We start from the raw sequence: 17,940 nt of genomic DNA on the forward strand, positions 1-17,940 counted from the left end.
GCTTCCGAAAAAAGTTCACAAACTGGAAGACTTATTTCCGGGTTTGCAGTGTGAAATATACTCGAGCCACATCGAGAGTGGATTTCATGCTCTTTATTCAGCTCATAGTGGTGAGGAGGAATGGAAGTTCCCCCGAAATGTCTGCTTTATATACATTATTTACACAATGGGCCCCACGTGATTGGCCAATTCCGGGATTCTCCTGTAGGCCAATCAGGTTGTGGATTCACTTCCACCTGGAGTTGGATTGGGTGGCTCCTGTGGACCAATCAGACTGCTGCATTCTGAATCCTATTGTTCTAGGACCAATCAGACCGCTGCATTCTGAATCCTATTGTTCTAGGACCAATCAGACCGCTGCATTCTGAATCCTATTGTTCTAGGACCAATCAGACTGCTGCATTTTGGATCCTATTCAACTCAGTACATAACACATTGTTTGGGTTCCAAGTTGTTTGAGAACCAAGGTACCACTGTACAAGTTTTTCGCTGCGCCTCTCCTTCAGAGGTAGGGCAGAGAAAAGATATTTTTTTCTTTTTTTGCTATGGCAACAGCCTCTCTATTGAACGGCTTCCCTATAGAGACCCACCTGGTACCCACATTGCAATCTAACTAAGCTAACCAGAGCTATTCCAGTTTTCCGGACGTTTTGGGTTTCTCCATTGCCCCCTGATCTAGCCACACACTGAAAGAACGAAAAGGCGGTCTGGATATTTTTGACGAGAATCGCTGAGCCATTCGGCTGGTCCAGGATCCTGCCCTTCGCATGGGGCTACCTAGGCACCCCCAAGGGAATGCTGCAAATGGGATGCAGTTTGCAACACCCCTCTCCTTGCTTGAAATTCCCAAAAACCGATCCTCAGAGGGCACGCCACCTCTGGAAGCAAAACACACCCTTCACAACCAGCCATAGCTGTCAAATTACAGATTTGAAAATAAGGGACCAGCAGCCTCAAAAATAAGGGACCAGCAGCCAAAATAAGGGATTTTCAGGGCACAGGTATGTTCAGCTTCTGAGCCAAAGGCAGAAAGCCCAGCCAGCAGCCAAATGAAGCCTCAAGCGGCGGTCCCCACAGCGCAGCAACCCGGCAAAGGGGATGCAGCAAGGAAAACCACCGTCACCTCTCCGCTGGGAAGCGCTGAGCAAAGGCGAGTCCCCAGGCAACGCGGCCGATTTGATTGGCACAAGGCATGCAAGCTCCACCCCCCAGTCGTTCTCAGACTCCTTATTGGGTGAGCAACGCAGCCAAGCAACACAGTTGGAGCCTCCCTCCTCCCTGGCAGGGAGGGAGGGAGAGGAGCTGCTTCCTTTGAAACCCGGGAAATTTAAGGGACATCATCAATAACGGACAGCAGCGGGACACGGCGCTGGGATAAGGGACTTTCCTGCCAAGTAAGGGACAGTTGACAGCTATGCAACCAGCAGCCATCCAAACCTCACCCTCCTTGCCTGAAAAAAAACCATCCGCCGCTAATCTTGTGGCGGTGAGTTCCGGGGGTCAAATTATGTGCTGCGTCTCTTTTTGTCCTGAAAACCAGAATTCTGCTTCCTTGGATGACCGCCCCCCCCCCCCCGTGCGTCTTATGAGGCAGCGCCACAAACTTCCTGCTTTTTACACACCGCAATTTTTTCGTTAAAATGCTCCAAAAGCAGTTTTGGCCGAAGCAAACTCAGATTTTAAAGTCAGCAGAAAAAGGCATTTCCAGGGAAACGGCCGAGGGTGGAAACCAAACCCTAAAAAACTACCGAGGAAGCATCTTCCAGTTCCTTTCTTGGAAAGTTAGGAAGAGAAACTAGAAAAGGAGAAGAAGATCTGTTTTGCGAGTCCCATTTACCTTCCACTGCTGTCTTCTGAGCGCTGGCCGGGTCTGCGGGGAAGTTTGCAGAGTTCTCCGGTGAGTCGAAAACAAAGAGGGGTCCCAGCGTCAGGTGGGCCTGGGGTGCGGTCAACTCGGCTGTGGTCAGGAGGAAGCCAGAAAGCGGGTGAGTTACAAACGCCCAATGGCCCGTCCGGTCGAGGGTTTTGTTCCCACAGTGGCCAACCAGAGGCCCATTATAGGTAAATCTTCAGGATTCGAACTCAAGATCCCTCTCTCCCCTCCTGCAGCTTCCAGAAACTGGGATTCAGAGACAGAGCGTAGGCGTCCTGGCTAGTGGCCATCGATCGCTCTCTCGCTCCTCCATGAATTTTGCCCAACCCTCTTATCATTATTATTATTATTTAAGAGACATCTGAAGGCAGCCCTGTTTAGGGAAGTTTTCAAATATTTAATGCTGTATTGTTTTGAACATTCGATTGGGAGCCGCCCAGAGTGGCTGGGGAAACCCAGCCAGATGGGCGGGGTATAAATAATAAATTTATTTATTTATTATTATTATTATTATTATTATTATTATTATTATTATTATTATTTTAAAGCCTTCCTTATTGTATTTTAAAGCCTTTCTTGTTGTAATTATCTTTATGGCTTCAATAGCTTTCCCATCTTTACATCTTGTTTTCATTCTATCCACGTTTCGTTGTTTTCAAAAGACTGTTGCCTGCTATATTTTTTTAGCTAGCCTCAGTGCTTTTTTCCGGGGGGGGACGGACGCATACCCCTGAACATTTTGTGAATCTAAATTTGGCCTCATTGAGGGGCAGTATTTAAATATGAGCGGCAAAATGAAAGTACCCCCCTAAACATTTTTTAAGGAAAAAAAGCACTGGCTGTTCTTATCTGTTACCTGTCAGGGGGGGAAAGGCAAGGTTTAAATAAATACGTAATAATCATAGTAACAGTAATATTATTATAGATTTGTAGCCATCATTGCATCTGGTGGCAGGGAGTTCCACAGCTTAACTTTGAGCTGCGTGAACGACGGAACCTTCCAACATTCAGATTCATTGAATTTCCACCATTTCTCATATTGTGAAAGAAAAAAAAACACACTCTATCCCATGTATTATAAGATCCCCTCATTCTGCCTCTCACTTGCCTTTCCTCAACTAAAAAGCCCCCAAAGTTGTGTGGGGAGCTCCAGCTTCAACTACAGTGCTGCCCAACACAGAATCATCAAACTGTAGGGTCAGACTCCAGAGGTCCTGTGTGAGTGTCTGGAGGCGGTTGGAGGATGGATGGCGACCAACAGATTGAGGTTGAATCCTGACAAGACTGAAGTACTGTTTTTGGGGGACAGGGGGCGGGCGGGTGTGGAGGACTCCCTGGTCCTGAATGGGGCAACTGTGCCCCTGAAGGACCAGATGCGCAGCCTGGGAGTCATTTTGGACTCACAGCTGTCCATGGAGGCGCAGGTCAGTTCTGTGTCCAGGGCAGCCGTCTACCAGCTCCATCTGGTGCGCAGGATGAGACCCTCCCTGCCCATTGTCTCACCAGAGTGGTGCGTGTTCTGGTTATCTCCCGCTTGGACTACTGCCATGCGCTCTACGTGGGGCTACCTTTGAAGGTGACCCGGAAACTGCAATTAATCCAGAATGCGGCAGCTAGACTGGTGACTGGGGGCGGCCGCTGAGACCACATAACACCGGTCTTGAAAGACCTCCATTGGCTCCCAGGACGTTTCTGAGCACAAGTTAAAGTGTCGGTGCTGACCTTGAAAGCCCTAAACGGCCTCAAAGGCCCAGTAGACCTGAAGGAGCATCTCCACCCCCATCGTCCAGCCTGGACACTGAGGTCCAGCTCCGAGGGCCTTTTGGTGGTTCCCTTCCTGCAAGAAGTGAGGTTGCAGGGAACCAGGCAGAGGGCCTTCTCGGTGGTGGCGCCCGCCCTGTGGAACGCCCTCCCTTCAGATGCCTTTTAGAAGACATCTGAAGGCAGCCCTGTTTGGGGAAGCTTTTAATATCCGATGTTTTATCATGTTTGTAATATTCTGTTGGGAGCTGCCCAAAGTGGCTTGGGAAAACCCAGCCAGATGGGCAGGGTATAAATATTAATAAATAATAAATTATTATTATTAGTAGTAGTATCATCCCACTCAACCCCCAGCAATGCATATCGGGAGGACGCCAAAGGGGCAGGGTTGGAGGAGACGACCTCCGAGCCTTCAGAAAACCCATTCACCTGGTAGACTTCTTTGCCAGCTCATCTCCACGGCTCGGGGTCCGGCAAGGAAGCTGGGGGCCTGTTCCGCCGGCACCCGGTCGCAATTCCTCGCCTCGCAGCAGCTGCAGATGCTTCGAGGTCCCTCGACAGGAAGCCAGCTTTGGGGAGAAACGGAGAGCATGAAAGAAATTTGAAATATACTCAGAGTCGCAAAGTGATTTCATGCTCTTTATTCAGCTCATAGTGGTGAGGAGGAATGAATGAATGAAAGTCCCCTCAAAGTATCTGCTTTATATACATTATTTACACAATGGGCTGCATATGATTGGCTAATTCCGGAATTCTACTGTAAGCCAATCAAGTTGTGGATTCACTTCTATCTGGAGCATGATTGGGTGGTTCTTGCCAACCAATCATACTGCTGCATTGTTCTAGGACCAATCAGACTGCTGCATTCTGAATCCTATTGTTCTAGGACCAATCAGACTGCTGCCTTTTGGATCCTATTGTTCTAGGACCAATCAGACTGCTGCAGTTTGGATCCTATTCAACTCAGTACATAAAATTTAAAACACTTAATTGATGCAACAAAAAACAGCATAAAATACAGTATAAAACGTGAGTAACAATAAATTCAGAATTCAAAAATCAATTTCAGGGGGGAATCCAATAAACATGAGATGATCACCAGGGCTAGCTGGCTGAATTAGTCCTATTTGGGCCAGCGAGGAGACCAGGGGAGAATTAGCTGTGGGATCCCATAAAAATCTTTATAAAAAGGGAAGGAAGGGGAATAAAAGATCAGGTTAAGTTCAAATTAAAGGCCAGGCGGAATAGCTCTGTCTTACAGGCCCTGCGGAAGGAGGTTAAATCCTGCAGGGCCCTGGTCTCCTGGGACAGAGCATTCCACCAGGTCGGAGCCACCACTGAGAAGGCCCTGGCCCTGGGGGAGGATAATCTGACTTCCTTAGGGCCCGGGACCTCTAAACTGTGATTATTCATGGACCTTAAGGTCTTCTGCAGGGCAGACCAGGAGAGGCGGACCTGTAAACAGTGAAAAGGGCTTCAGGAAGGGGGGGGGGAAATGTGTTGTGCGTCTCACAAGCGACTCACGTGCTGCTGGCAACGTCAAAGGAGCAAGCCTTGTTCCGGACATCTGGCGTTTGGTCAGCTCGCGTTACCTTTAGGTGGCAAATCACGTACAGCTGGAGGGGAGAAGGCAGGAGGTTAAAAAGGGCTTTTTGGGCAAACAGCAAGGGGACAGTGGCGACAGGTGTCAATCAACTGGTTGCACCTTATTAATTGCGTGAATATTCTGCCTTTTTCTCCAAAGAGCTCAACGAGACCGGCATGGTTCCCGCTTTCCACAACAACCCTGCGAGGCGAGCAAGGCTAACCGGCTCCCAGTGAGCTTCTTGGCTGTGTGGGAATTCGAACCAAGGCCCTAGTTCTCATTTGATCCCCACCCAAAAACACTGTGGGATAGAGGTGGGGCTGAGATGCAGTGACCGCCCCCCAGGGTCACATTCTGCGAGCTTCCTGGCCGAGTTGGCACAGGGATTCGAACCCTGCTCTTTCCCACGTCCTAGTCCGGCACTCTAACCATTGAACCACACTGCCTCTCTAATTTTAGGGCTTGCATAGGGCACGGGACTCACACAATCGCTGCCCATCAGGAGAGGCGGCAAACCCACCTTGACCCAATCGGACCTCCATTTACCCTACAACTGTTTGATTTCTTTAGTTTAGACCATTTATATAGCATGTAAGTCAGTGGGTCCCCAACCCAGCTTCACTTGGTTCCATAAAACCATCCCCGATAAAAAGACACACCACTCAGAATGGCAGTCTGCATGATCCGCTAAGGGAGAAAATAAAATTCAAGCCGCTCAGAATTGCAAAAGAGAATAATAATAATAATAATAATAATAATAATAATTTTTATTTATACCCCACCGTCTCCAGCCAAGGCCGGGCTCAGAGCGGCTTACAAGCAATAATAAAAACAAGTTGAATGATTACATCTTAAAAACAAAATTAAAATACAACATTAAAATATTAAAATGTAGCCTCATCGCAGGAGGAGAAGGAAAAGAAAAAAGAAAAAGAGGGAGGGAATCAAATTGGCTCCAAGCCAAAGGCCAGGCGGAACAACTCTGTCTTACAGGCCCTGCGGAAAGAAATCAGATCCTGCAGGGCCCTGGTCTCATGAGGCAGAGCGTTCCACCGGGCTGGAGCCAGTGTTGAAAAGGCCCTGGCTCTGGTTGAAGCCAATCTAACTTCCTTAGGCCCCAGGACCTCTAGGGTGTTGCTATTTATGGACCTTGAGGCTCTCCGTGGGGCATACCGGGAGAGGTGGTCCCCTAGGTACCAGGGTCCTAGGCCGTGAAGGGCTTTAAAGGTCAAAACCAGCACCTTAAATCTGACCCTGTACTCCACTGGGAGCCAGTGCAGTTTGAAAAGCACTGGGTGAATATGCTCCCATGGCAGAGACCCCATGAGGAACCTCGCTGCAGCATTCTGCACCTGCTGGAGTTTCTGGGACAGCTTCAAGGGCAGCCCTGCATAGAGCTAATTACAGTAGTCAAGCCTGGAGGTGACCGTCGCATGGATCACTGTGGCCAGATCGGGGCGGGAAAGGTAAGGGACCAACTGCTTGATGCAGCGAAGGTGGAAAAATGTCGCCTTGGCCGTTGCTGTAACTTGCGCCTCTATGGAAAGGGAGTTGATGAACTACGCAGAATTGGCGAAAATGACAGATTAAGAGAAAAGGACCACAGTGGCTTTGAAAAAGAATGGGAACCATTTATATTATACTTGCAGAAACAAAGAAAGTCGATAGACTTGGTGGCAGGATTTAAATAAACATTCACATTATCAGCACGACAAAATGTTTAGGAGATAGAGAAATAATATGGTGCGTTTACTTCTACGTCTTTAGGTTTGATGTTATGTTATTAATAACGTTTTTCCGAAGTGGAAGTTGGGAGAAGCCTAGGTAGGAAGGAATATATAGTAAACGTTAAGGATTTGAGATGTATGTAATGAATGAAAAAGAAAAACGAATAAATTCGTGGAAGGGAATTTGGGTCGACTTTAGGAAAAGGTTTTAAGAATGAGTACTGATGTATAAATATGGATGTTTATAAGTTAAAATTGGTTTTTTCTTTAAAATGAGCTAAATATAAAAAGGTTAAAAATTGGGGATAAGAACTTGTTGAACTAACAATTTGAATTGGAATATAAGAAGGGGAGGTGTGGGGAAGTCAGGGAAATATGTCATTGAAAATACGGATTGTAAACTTTATGTGTTTTTTTTTATTTTTTTATTTTTTATTTTTTTCTTTTTTTTACTAAGATGGAAAATTTTAATAAACATTTATTAAAAAAAGAAAAGAAAAACAAATAAAATTTTTAAGAATTGCAAAAACCCAGTTGAAGCTATTTCTGACCTGTGCAAGTAACACAGCTGCCTCCAGGGGGCAGTGCAGCCCATTTCGAAAAACCCGCCTAGGCCATCCTGTCGCCCTCCGGGCGCCTTGAACTATAACTCCCATCAGCGCCAGGTGGACGAAAGCTCTAGGGACTTCGCTCCCACAGACCCGTGGGCCCAGACAAGGCCTCCCACACCGCCAAACCCCACCAGCTCACCATATTCCTGGAGTCCCCGGCAAACCGGAAGGCGTCCACCGTGAAACGTAGCGTCTCCTCGGAGACTCTGGGTGCGAGGAACGTAGACGAGACGCCCTCTTGCCTCCCGTCCACCAGACACCTGCGCCAAAGGGAGAAAGCGTCACCGACTTTGGGGACTGGAGGGTGGTGGAAAATTGACTGTTTCCCCCAGATTTCATTCATTTATTAAATTTATTAAATTTGCTGACCACCCTTCGGGTGAAAAGGAAAGGAAATTCTTACGGCGGATTTCTGTTTCCAGAGACTCCTCGAGGTCAGCCTTTATGCTAGATTTCCCACCTACCTTTTCCCTTGGATAATAAATAATAATAATAATAATAATAATAATAATAATAATTTATTATTTATACCCCGCCATCTGCCTGAGTTTCCCCAGCCACTCTGGGTGGCTCCCAATCGAGTGTTAAAAACAATACAGCGCTGAGGATACAGGATTGAGATTTTCTCGGGTTTTTCCCTGCGATTTAACTGGGTTTTTTCCTTTTCCAAAGGAAAAGCTGCTCTTTCGTGCTAAATCAGAGCAAACGTCAATCCAGAATTGGCTGTTTGTGCCGATTGAGCGCTAAAGAGTGGATTTTTCCAAAGCGGCAGGACAAGAGGAGGCTGGATAAGCCCTCTGTGATTCTTTAGGCGTGTTAGGAAGTGCTGATGGGAGGTTTTAAGTCCCGACATATCCGGATATGCCGTCAGGAATCGAACCCAGAACCTTCTCTGCACACAAAACAAACGCTCTATCCCCCAAGTCACAGACCTTAGCGGGGAAGAGGCTTTTCTGCTCAAGGCCTTTAGATTGCTGGGCAAAAGATTACTAGCCAGACAGAAGGCATATTCCTATGTTTCCAAGCAAGGGAGCTGGAAGGCACCCTGAGGTCATCCAGCCCAACCCGCCGCAATGCAGGAATCCCAGCAGAAGCAAAGCCTCAGAGGCTACTAGAAATAACGATTTTGCTCTGAGCGCCGCTGAAACAGGGATTCCTGGCTTTGGGCAGCCTGTCTCCCCCCCATTCAGGGAGCACTTTAATCATCCGTTTCCCACGTGGTCTTTGGAACTCCCTGCCAATGGATATTAGACAGGCACCTCCCTTGTACAGCTAGATGCACCCTCAAATCTCTTTTCTGCTTCGGCAAGCCAGCACCCGGACAATGAAGGTGACTTGGCCTGTATTTTGTTGATTTTATTGCATCTTATCAGCTTAAAAATCCAGTTTCTTTAGTTTTTTGGCTGCTTTTAAATGAATAGGGTAATGCCGTTATATGTGAACTGCTCAGAGAATTGTTGTTGAGAATGGGAATACAAGAAGGGGAGGTGTGAGGAAGTCAAAGAAACAAGCAAATGAGTTTTAAGTTATGAAAAATAATTGTTTTTAATTTTTCTTATTTTTTCTGTATGTTTACTTATTTTTTTATTTTTTTATTATGTGTTTTTGTATATTTGTCTTTGTAAAATCTTAATAAATATTTCTTAAAAAAAAAAAGAGAATTGTTGTTGTTACCATATTGGCACAAATATAAACCGCACCCACAAATAAGCCGCAAAAAAGAGAATAACCGAATATAACCCGCTCCCGAAATCGCTGCAGTTGGTAGAATTGTAACTCCGAGCCAATTTAAGCCTTCGGTCTCGCAAGCCCAGAAAAGTTACCGTCAGCTAAAATCAAAAATGCTATTCAATTGCTACAATTCCACAGGTACTCAAGCTTGCAAATTGGCAATGAAACCATTCTTCTGTTCCGTTTTACCGTACGTCTGTTCCGGCAGCGATATCGTAAAAAACCATTTTTTGTTAGGTCGCGAATTCAAGCCCTGCTTTAATAACTTTTCAGGGTCGGATTTTTTTGGGGGGGGGGGGAGAGAAAGCGCGGCTTATATCCGGGCCAATACGGTATTCAGGATAGAAGCCAGACTGGGGATAGCTCACCTGATAGAGCGCAAAATGGGTTGCGGGTTCGAATCCAACGATTCTACGATAAAACTTACGAAATAAAATAGTCATGCAAGTTATTTCCTTACCCGTTGGAGTCGACAATGGCATATGTAGACCCCAGTGTGGCTTCCGGGCTGGCGACACAGCTGTCCACAAAGAGCCTTAGGGGAAGGTGGTTCTCCGCCTCGACTTGGGCTTGCAGGTGCAGGATCTCACCCAGCTGGAAGCGAGAAGATAGCCGCTCTCCGCTCCAGTCATCTTGGCGGCGCGAGAGGATGAATGCGTTAATCATTTTTTATTTTTTTAATTGCAAGCACAGCAGAAGAGAAAAGGAAACAAACTTTTCCTGCTGACAGTGTGGTTCACTGCAGTGGCCTGTGGAACAGCCTGCCACTTGAGAATGGGCAGGGAGGGTCCCTTACTGAGCTGAAGGCCAGATTTCGGCTGGATGAGGCCCTGAGCTACCGAAGATAATGAGGCCCTTTCTATGTCCAGCTGTCCTTTGTCAACAACAAGTTGTCGCTTTTTTGTTGTTGAATATATGCTTTGTGGTAATTTATGGACCTAAAAAGAAAAGTTAAGAAATTTGACCACAATTGGAATATGGCTTTTGAATAATGATACTGGAAAACTGCTACATTTAGTTACAAGGAAATTCAGATGGGAGGGACTAGAGGAAGTCAAGTAATATGTTTATGAGGTTGGAAGTGTAACTAATTAATTAATTTGTATTGTTTATGTGTTTGATGTTATATCTTTTAAAGCTATTTGCTTTATTTCTTTTTCTCCTTTTTTTGTTTTATTTGTTTTAGAGTATGTGTTATAGTTGTATGAAAATCAATAAACATTATTGGAAATAATTGATGGACCTCATAGGTATCAAGAGCTATTAGCCAGAATGGCCAAGCAGAAATTCTATTTTCAGAGACAGCGAACCGCAGCAACATCTGTGGGCTTTGGGGGTTATTTGGCTGTCCCCTGTCGGAGGCAGGAGACTTGGGCTAACGCACAACTTTGCATCTTTTAAGCCCTGGTGCGCGGCAGCCCTGGATCCTAACCAGACCTGTTGGGGGGTTTGAGCTAGGCCCTTTCTGCACCCCGAATCCACCCTCTTCCTTACCGTTCATGAGCCGCAACGAGAATCCAAGCCTCGCTTCGGCCGACACGGTGGATCTGAAGGGAGCCCAGGTGGGCTGGATGGCCAGGCTGGAGACATTGCCTTTCCTGGAAACGGGAAGAGAAGCAGCTGAGAACTCATTCCAAAGACCGTGGGGCACCTAGATGCCATCCAGACTGACCCGCCACCCTCAGGAGCGAGAAACCGCTTCCTGCTCCGCCCATTACTCCTCGCTGCTCTCAGACATCTAGGGGGTTGGCAGGGCAGAAGGTAGGGATCCTCTACAGTGGGAGGAGCCACAGCCAATAATGGGAGGAGCTAAAGGCCTCCACCCACAGACATTTAAAGTGGTATCATACCACTTTAAACAATCAAGGCTACCCCCAAAGAATCCTGGGAGCTGTAGTTTGCTAAGGGTGCCAAGAGATGTTAGGAAAAAGAACTGCCCCCTCTCTCAGAACTACAATTCCCAGAGTGCTTTAACTATCAAGACCTCTTGCCCAGGGTACTTTGGGAATGGTAGCCAACATGGCGCCCATTGGATGTGGCTGAACTACAACTCCCATCATGCAGCAGACAACTCCCAAGAGCATAATAATAATAATAATAATAATAATAATAATAATAATAATAATTTATTATTTATACCCCGCCCATCTGGCTGAGTTTCCCCAGCCACTCTGGGCGGCTTCCCACAGAATATTAAAATAAAATAATCTATTAAACATTAAAAGCTTCCCTAAATGGGGCTGCCTTCAGATGTCTTCTAAAAGTCTGGTAGTTATTTTTCTCTTTGACACCTGGTGGGAGGGCGTTCCACAGGGCGGGGGCCACCACCGAGAAGGCCCTCTGCCTGGTTCCCTGTAACTTGGCTTCTCGCAGGGAGGGAACCGCCAGAAGGCCCTCGGAGCTGGACCTCAGTGTCCAGGCTGAACGATGGAGGTGGAGACGCTCCTTCAGGTCTACTGGGCCTTTGAGGCCGTTTAGGGCTTTCAAGGTCAGCACCAACACTTTGAATTGTGCTCTGAAATGTACTGGGAGCCAATGAAGGTCTTTCAAGACCGGTGTTATGTGGTCTCCCAGTCCGCAGTCTAGTTGCCACATTCTGGATTAATTGCAGTTTCCGGGTCACCTTCAAAGGCAGCCCCACATAGAGCGCATGGCAGTAGTCCAAGCAGGAGATAACCAGAGCATGCACCACTCTGGAGAGACAGTCTGTGGGCAGGGAGGGTCTCATCCTGCGTACCAGATGGAGCTGGTAGACAGCTGCCCTGGACACAGAACTGACCTGCGCCTCCATGGACAGCGGTGAGTCCAAAATGACTCCCAGGCTGCGCACCTGGTCCTTCAGGGACACAGTTGCCCCATTCAGGACCAGGGAGTCCCTCACACCCGCCCTCCCCCTGTACTTCTGTCTTGTCAGGATTCAACCTCAATCTGTAATACAGTAAAACATCAGACATTAAAAACCTCCCTAAACAGGGCTGCCTTCAGGTGTCTTCTTTCTTTTTCCTTTTTTTTCCTTTTTCCTTTTTATTGATTTTAATTCATTTTGTAACATCGTACATTAAAACAAACAAAAGAGACATACATAACACATTCACACAAAAAAGAATACATAAAAAAAAGTAAAAGAGAGAAATAATAATAAAAAGGACAAAAGAAAACTACATTAACTACATAACACACAACACTGACTGACTTCCCTTCATCTCGGTTTCGGAATGTGTTGTAAGATTTTTCTATCTGCAGTTTCTTTTCCTCAAAAAAATCTTTACATCACAAGTGTTATATCGCACCTACTGTAATTTTTAGATTTTTTACCTCTGTTTCCATGTATGCCATAAATTTATTCCAATCTTTATTAAACTTTATGTCTTTTTGATTTCTTATTTTCTGTGTCATTTTTGCCAATTCTAAATAATCAAATAGTTTGGATTGCCACTCATTTATGGCTGGGATTTTTGGTGTCTTCCAATTCTGCGCTATTAGAGTTCTGGCAGCCACTGTCGCGTACTGAAAAAGTGTTTGATCTTCCTTTTTTATTTCCTCTCCAATTATCCCCAGCAAAAAGGCTTCGGTTTTTTTTATAAAGGTATATTTAAGGATTTTTTTAAGTTCGTTGTAAATAGATTCCCAGAATTTTCTGATAGGCTCACACAACCACCACATATGATAAAAATTGCCCTCCTTGATCTTACACTTCCAACATGATTTATCACCAGGTGTCTTCTAAAAGTCAGATAGTTGTCTATTTCCCTGACATCTGGTGGAAGGGAGTTCCACAGGGCGGGCGCCACCACTGAGAAGGCCCTCTGCCTGGTTCAGGCCTTATGCACTGGCAGAGGCTGATGAAAGCCGTAGCCCAAAATAGAGAGACGAAGGACAGCAAATTGTGGAAGAGTTTCACCTGTTGGATTTCTGCCTGATCTACCACTCTTTTAAAGGTACAGGAGCAATTGTCCAGGCCCTCTCCTACCCATGAAGCGGCGCTATGTTAGCTGGATTGATGGGGGTTCGTTTGGATGACCCCCGGAGGGCCCACCGCACCCTACAATTCTGCGACTCTACGAACAGAAGCCAAGGGCTTGCAAAGGTGAAAAAAGCCTTGCTTCACCCCACACCCAACCAGCAGCCTTCCTCACCTGGGGTAGTGGCACTCAATGGGTATCTCTGCAGCGTTGGTCCTGGTGATTATGGGATTGGAGGAAGGCGACGGCTTGTGGAAGAGACTGGTTCGGTAGATCAGCGTTTCTGGAGTCATCTAGAAGCAAAGGGAGATGGGTTGACTTTCAGAGCTTTTCCTAGGACTTACTGCAGGATCCGTCTGTTACGGTAAAAATCTGGGTGCGAGGCTGCTCTGCCACCCAGCTCGTCGGACTAAGTTCGCGGGTCCCTGCGGAGGAAAATGAGCTCAGCCGGAGACAGGAGCAAGATGCAGAAGATCCAAGTTTATTGCGCAACAGGTTCAAGGCGAGATTGAACCCCGAGGAAGGGGTGACATGAACTTTTGAAACTTCCCTCCATGTCCCAGGATACAGTGCAAAACACATCCCAGTTACATCACGAATACATTAAGAAGAGGTTGGGTTACACAGGATTAACATATGGAGGAGGGAGGGGGGAATATGCAGAGCTGGAGATATGCGCAGATAAGCACATCTTGATGAGAAGACAATGGTCCATGTACTGGCATTTCCTGGAGGAAAGGCTTGGCAGAGTGATTTGACAGGATTAGGGTCTTGACACCTTGCTTGAGGGATTATGGAGGACAGGGGAGGTGTGATGGAGTCCTAGAGAAATTGAGCAAATTGGCATGTTGATTTTCTATGAATTTTATAGATTTTAGTCCCTTTTGACATTGACAATTGGAAATAAATTGATATATTGTAGCGAAGAAGAAGGTGAAGAAGACATGCCCCCCCCTTCCGTATCACGTCCATCCCAAACTTTTAGTTTTCCCGGAAACAAGGCAAGTTAGCTCCTTGCCGGAAGTTTTTGGCAAAGGATCGGGCCCCACGGAGAAGCCCCCATCCCCTGGGATGGTTTCCTGGCCAGCCCCACTGAAAGCTACAGAGCTCAGGAAGATAATAAATAAATAAATAATAATAAAATAATAATAATAATAATAATAATAATAATAATAATAATAATAATAATTTATTCCCCAGGCACTTTGGGCGGCTTCCAACAGAATATTAAAATATAATAATAATAATAATAATAATAATAATAATAATAATAATAATAAAGTCTGAGATGAAAGCACCTTGCTTGTTTACCTGGCCGAACCCCCAAAATCTCCTAAAACCGAGGAAGACATAGACCGACAACCCCTACGTCTCCCAAACAGTTCCCTTATGGGTTACTCGGAGCGTAAAAGGCAGCCCGCCCTGTCCAGGGTCTCTGGCAGATCTCAGAATGGCACGCCAGTCCCTCCCAGCAGCTTCCAGTGCAGAGATATTAATAATAATAATTTTATTTATACCCCGCCCTCCCCAGCCAAGACAGGGCTCAGGGCGGCTAACACCAGATATAAAACAATGGATTGAAACACCACTTAAAAAACAAGATTAAAATACAACATTAAAATTCAGGGTTGACCTGCGGAACTCCCTGCCACAGGAGGCAGCGGCGGTGACCGCCGACTGAAATGGCGAGGGCTGGGCAAATTCATGGAGGAGCAGAGGGCTGTTTGTGGCTGTTATGGACCTGATCCTGCAGGCTCTGTTTTTTGGCGGGGACAGGGAGGAGAAGGCTATTTGTGGAGGGTTAAGGCTATCATCGAGTGGCTATCCCACCAGCTGGAGGCAGCAATGAAAGTGGCTGGGAAATGCAGGAGGGGAGCGTTGGGTCTTGGGTTCGAATGCTGCCTGCGTCTGGTTGGCCGCTGTGGGGACAGGAAGCTGGGCTAGCTGGTGGCCTGATTCTGCAAGGCCTCCTCTTGCATTCCTATAAACCAGGGGTCAGCAAACTTTTTCAGCAGGGGGCCGGTCCACTGTCCCTCAGAGCTTGTGGGGGGCCGGACTATATTTTGGGGGGGAAATATGAACGAATTCCTATGCCCCACAAATAACCCAGAGATGCACTTTAAATAAAAGCACACATTTTACTCATGTAAAAACACACTGATTCCCAGACCGTCCGCAGGCCGGATTGAGAAGGTGATTGGGCCGGATCCGGCCCCCGGGCCTTAGTTTGCCTATCCATGCTATAAACAAGGCGTGTCCAAAGTCCGTTTTGGAGGCCTAATCTGGCCCCTGTAGCAGTTAATTTCCCGGGGTAAAATCCTAAAGAAACCTCAACTACTTCAATTCTTTAAAAAGCCATACACCTTTGGGGTAAAATCTTGAATAAAGCCCAACAACTTCAATCCCCCCAAAAGTCAACAACTTTGCTCGGCCCCCACGGCCCTTCACTTCATCAAACCTAGCCCTCTTTGGAAAAAGTTTGGACACTACTGCGTACAAACGTTTAGGCAAAAAACTCCCAAAGTTGACAAACACACAATTCCTTGTTTTTAGTAAACTCCCATCAATTAAGGAATCATTGAATTTAGCCCTTGCAAGACAGATTACGCTAGTAGGATTGCAATAAGTTTTGTGAGGTCACAATGCAGTTAAGTGTGATTTAATAAGGTGAAGATTTATGTTTGCTTAAAAAACTTTTTGGAAAATTAATACAAAATTTTCAAAAAAAGAGAAGTTTTGTGAGGTGGAGTATTCAAAATATTACAAGAAAGACTAGGAAAAGAGTTATTAATTAAGGATAATTGATTTGATAAGGTGAAGATTTATGTTTTTTTAAAAATCTTTTTGGAAAATTTAAAAATTTCAAAAAGAAAGAAAGAAAGAAGTTTTGTGAGGTGGAGTATTCGAAATATTACAAGAAAGACTAGGAAAAGAGTTATTAATTAAGGATAATTGATTTGATAAGGTGAAGATTTATGTTTGTTTAAAAAACTTTTTGGAAAATTTAAAAAATTCAACAAAAAAAGAAGTTTTGTGAGGTTTAGTATTTGAAATATTACAAGACAGACTAGGAAAAGAGTCATTAATTAAGGATAATTAAATGCAATAAAAAAATTAAACCTCCGGCTCCTTTCCATGGGGCTGGCCTGGGAGACCCACCCTCCCAGGGGGTTCTGCACCATGTTGCCCAACACCCCCAGCACCCCATTTTTAAGCTGCACCCCTGAAGCTGGACCCACCCCCCTCACAAAAACCCCACAAAAACCCTTCCATCCCAAAGAACCCAAAGCACCTGGACTGCGATGCCACACTGATGGAGACCCGCCTCAAAGAGGACCACGTCAGTGGTGCCAGCTGCGAAGGACACCGGGGCGCACGAGGCTGCCCCCAAAGTCAGGTCGGCAGGGGCCACCAGCCTGCCCACCCCAAAGAGATCTCGGTGCACGGCCACCACCAGGCGATGGGGCTCGCAGGAAACCTTCACGGCGTGGGGCGTAGCAGGAGCGGCCCTGGAAAAAGCAGAGGAAGGGGGCAAGGGGACATGATCCGAGGTCTCTGGCTCCCACCAGGCAGGATTCTGGGGGTCAGCAAAAGCCCCCTGGCAGAAAAAAACGCCCCACAGCAAAAACAGCCCCATCTCAAACTCCTGCCCCATAGCTGCAACCCCGGTGCGCAATGAAGCTGAGAGCCAAGTGATTGTCCTTTTATACTGCTTTCTGACTCCGCCCACAGTCACATGACTCAAGCAATTAAGACCCGCCTTGTCCCGCCCTCATTCCCCCGGGGTCCTAAAACCCGCAGGGTTTTTTTATATAATAATAATAATTTATTATTTATACCCCGCCTATCTGGCTGGGTTTCCCCAGCCACTCTGGGCGGCTTCCAACACAATATTAAAATACAGTAATGCATCAAACATTAAAAGCTTCCCTAAACAGGGCTGCCTTAAATGTCTTCTGAATGTCAGGTAATTGTTTTTCTCTTTGACATCTGGTGGGAGGGAGTTCCACAGGGCGGGCGCCACCACGAAGAAGGCCCTCTGCCTGGTTCCCTGTAGCTGCACTTCTCGCAATGAGGGAACAGCAAGAAGGCCCTCGGCGCTGGACCTCAGTGTCCGGGCTGAACGATGGGGGTGGAGATGCTCCTTCAGGTCTACTGGGCCTTTGAGGCCATTTAGGGCTTTCAAGGTCAGCACCAACACTTTGAATTGTGCTCGGAAACGTCCTGGGAGCCAATGTAGGTCTTTCAGGACCAGTGTTACGTGGTCTCAGCGGCCGCTCCCAGTCCCCAGTCTGGCTGCCGCATTCTGAATTAATTGCAGTTTCTGGGTCACCTTCAAAGGTTGCCCCACGCAGAGCGCGTTGCAGTAGTCCAAGCAGGAGATAACTAGAGCATGCGCCACTCTGGCCAGTCTGCGGGCAGATAGGGTCTCATCCTGCGTACCAGATGGAGCTGGTAGACAGCTGCCCTGGACACAGAACTGACCTGCGCCTCCATGGACAGTGGTGAGTCCAAAATGACTCCCAGGCTGCACACCTGGTCCTTCAGGGGCACAGTTGCCCCACTCAGGACCAGGGAGTCCTCCACACCTGCCCCCCTCCTGTACTACTGTCTTGTCAGGATTCAACCTCAATCTGTTAGCCGCCATCCATCCTCCAACCGCCTCCAGACACTCACACAGGACCTCGCA

At 46.7% G+C, this 17,940-nt stretch overlaps 3 protein-coding genes across 4 annotated transcripts in view; 1 reads left to right on the top strand and 2 right to left on the bottom strand.

Annotated features, from left to right (window-relative positions):
- Positions 1-1,982, bottom strand: part of LOC310746974 (uncharacterized protein) — a 17,937-nt gene extending 15,955 nt beyond the window's left edge. The window contains exon 1 of the mRNA XM_083581253.1: positions 1,838-1,982. The gene's annotated coding sequence lies outside the window, so the exon portion shown is untranslated. The remainder of the gene's footprint in view (positions 1-1,837) is intronic.
- LOC310748680 (zona pellucida sperm-binding protein 3-like) lies at positions 676-16,974 on the bottom strand (the record flags this gene model as incomplete). Its single annotated transcript, XM_083584526.1, has 9 exons — positions 16,543-16,974; positions 13,425-13,543; positions 10,783-10,886; positions 9,749-9,920; positions 7,697-7,817; positions 5,159-5,250; positions 4,064-4,203; positions 1,838-1,957; positions 676-686 (listed from the first exon to the last, which is right to left on the bottom strand). The coding sequence occupies exons 1-9, from the start codon at positions 16,903-16,905 to the stop codon at positions 676-678; spliced, it is 1,242 nt and encodes a 413-aa protein (XP_083440652.1). The 5' UTR covers positions 16,906-16,974.
- Positions 1,716-17,940, top strand: part of LOC310746927 (asialoglycoprotein receptor 1-like) — a 38,793-nt gene continuing 22,568 nt past the window's right edge. Inside the window, exon 1 of one of the 2 annotated variants that reach the window (XM_083581182.1) lies at positions 1,716-1,985. The gene's annotated coding sequence lies outside the window, so the exon portion shown is untranslated. The remainder of the gene's footprint in view (positions 1,986-17,940) is intronic. The other variant, XM_083581185.1, reaches the window with a different exon arrangement.

Source organism: Podarcis filfolensis (assembly GCF_964270895.1).
Source record: "Podarcis filfolensis genome assembly, chromosome: 13".
Taxonomy (NCBI): domain Eukaryota; kingdom Metazoa; phylum Chordata; class Lepidosauria; order Squamata; family Lacertidae; genus Podarcis; species Podarcis filfolensis.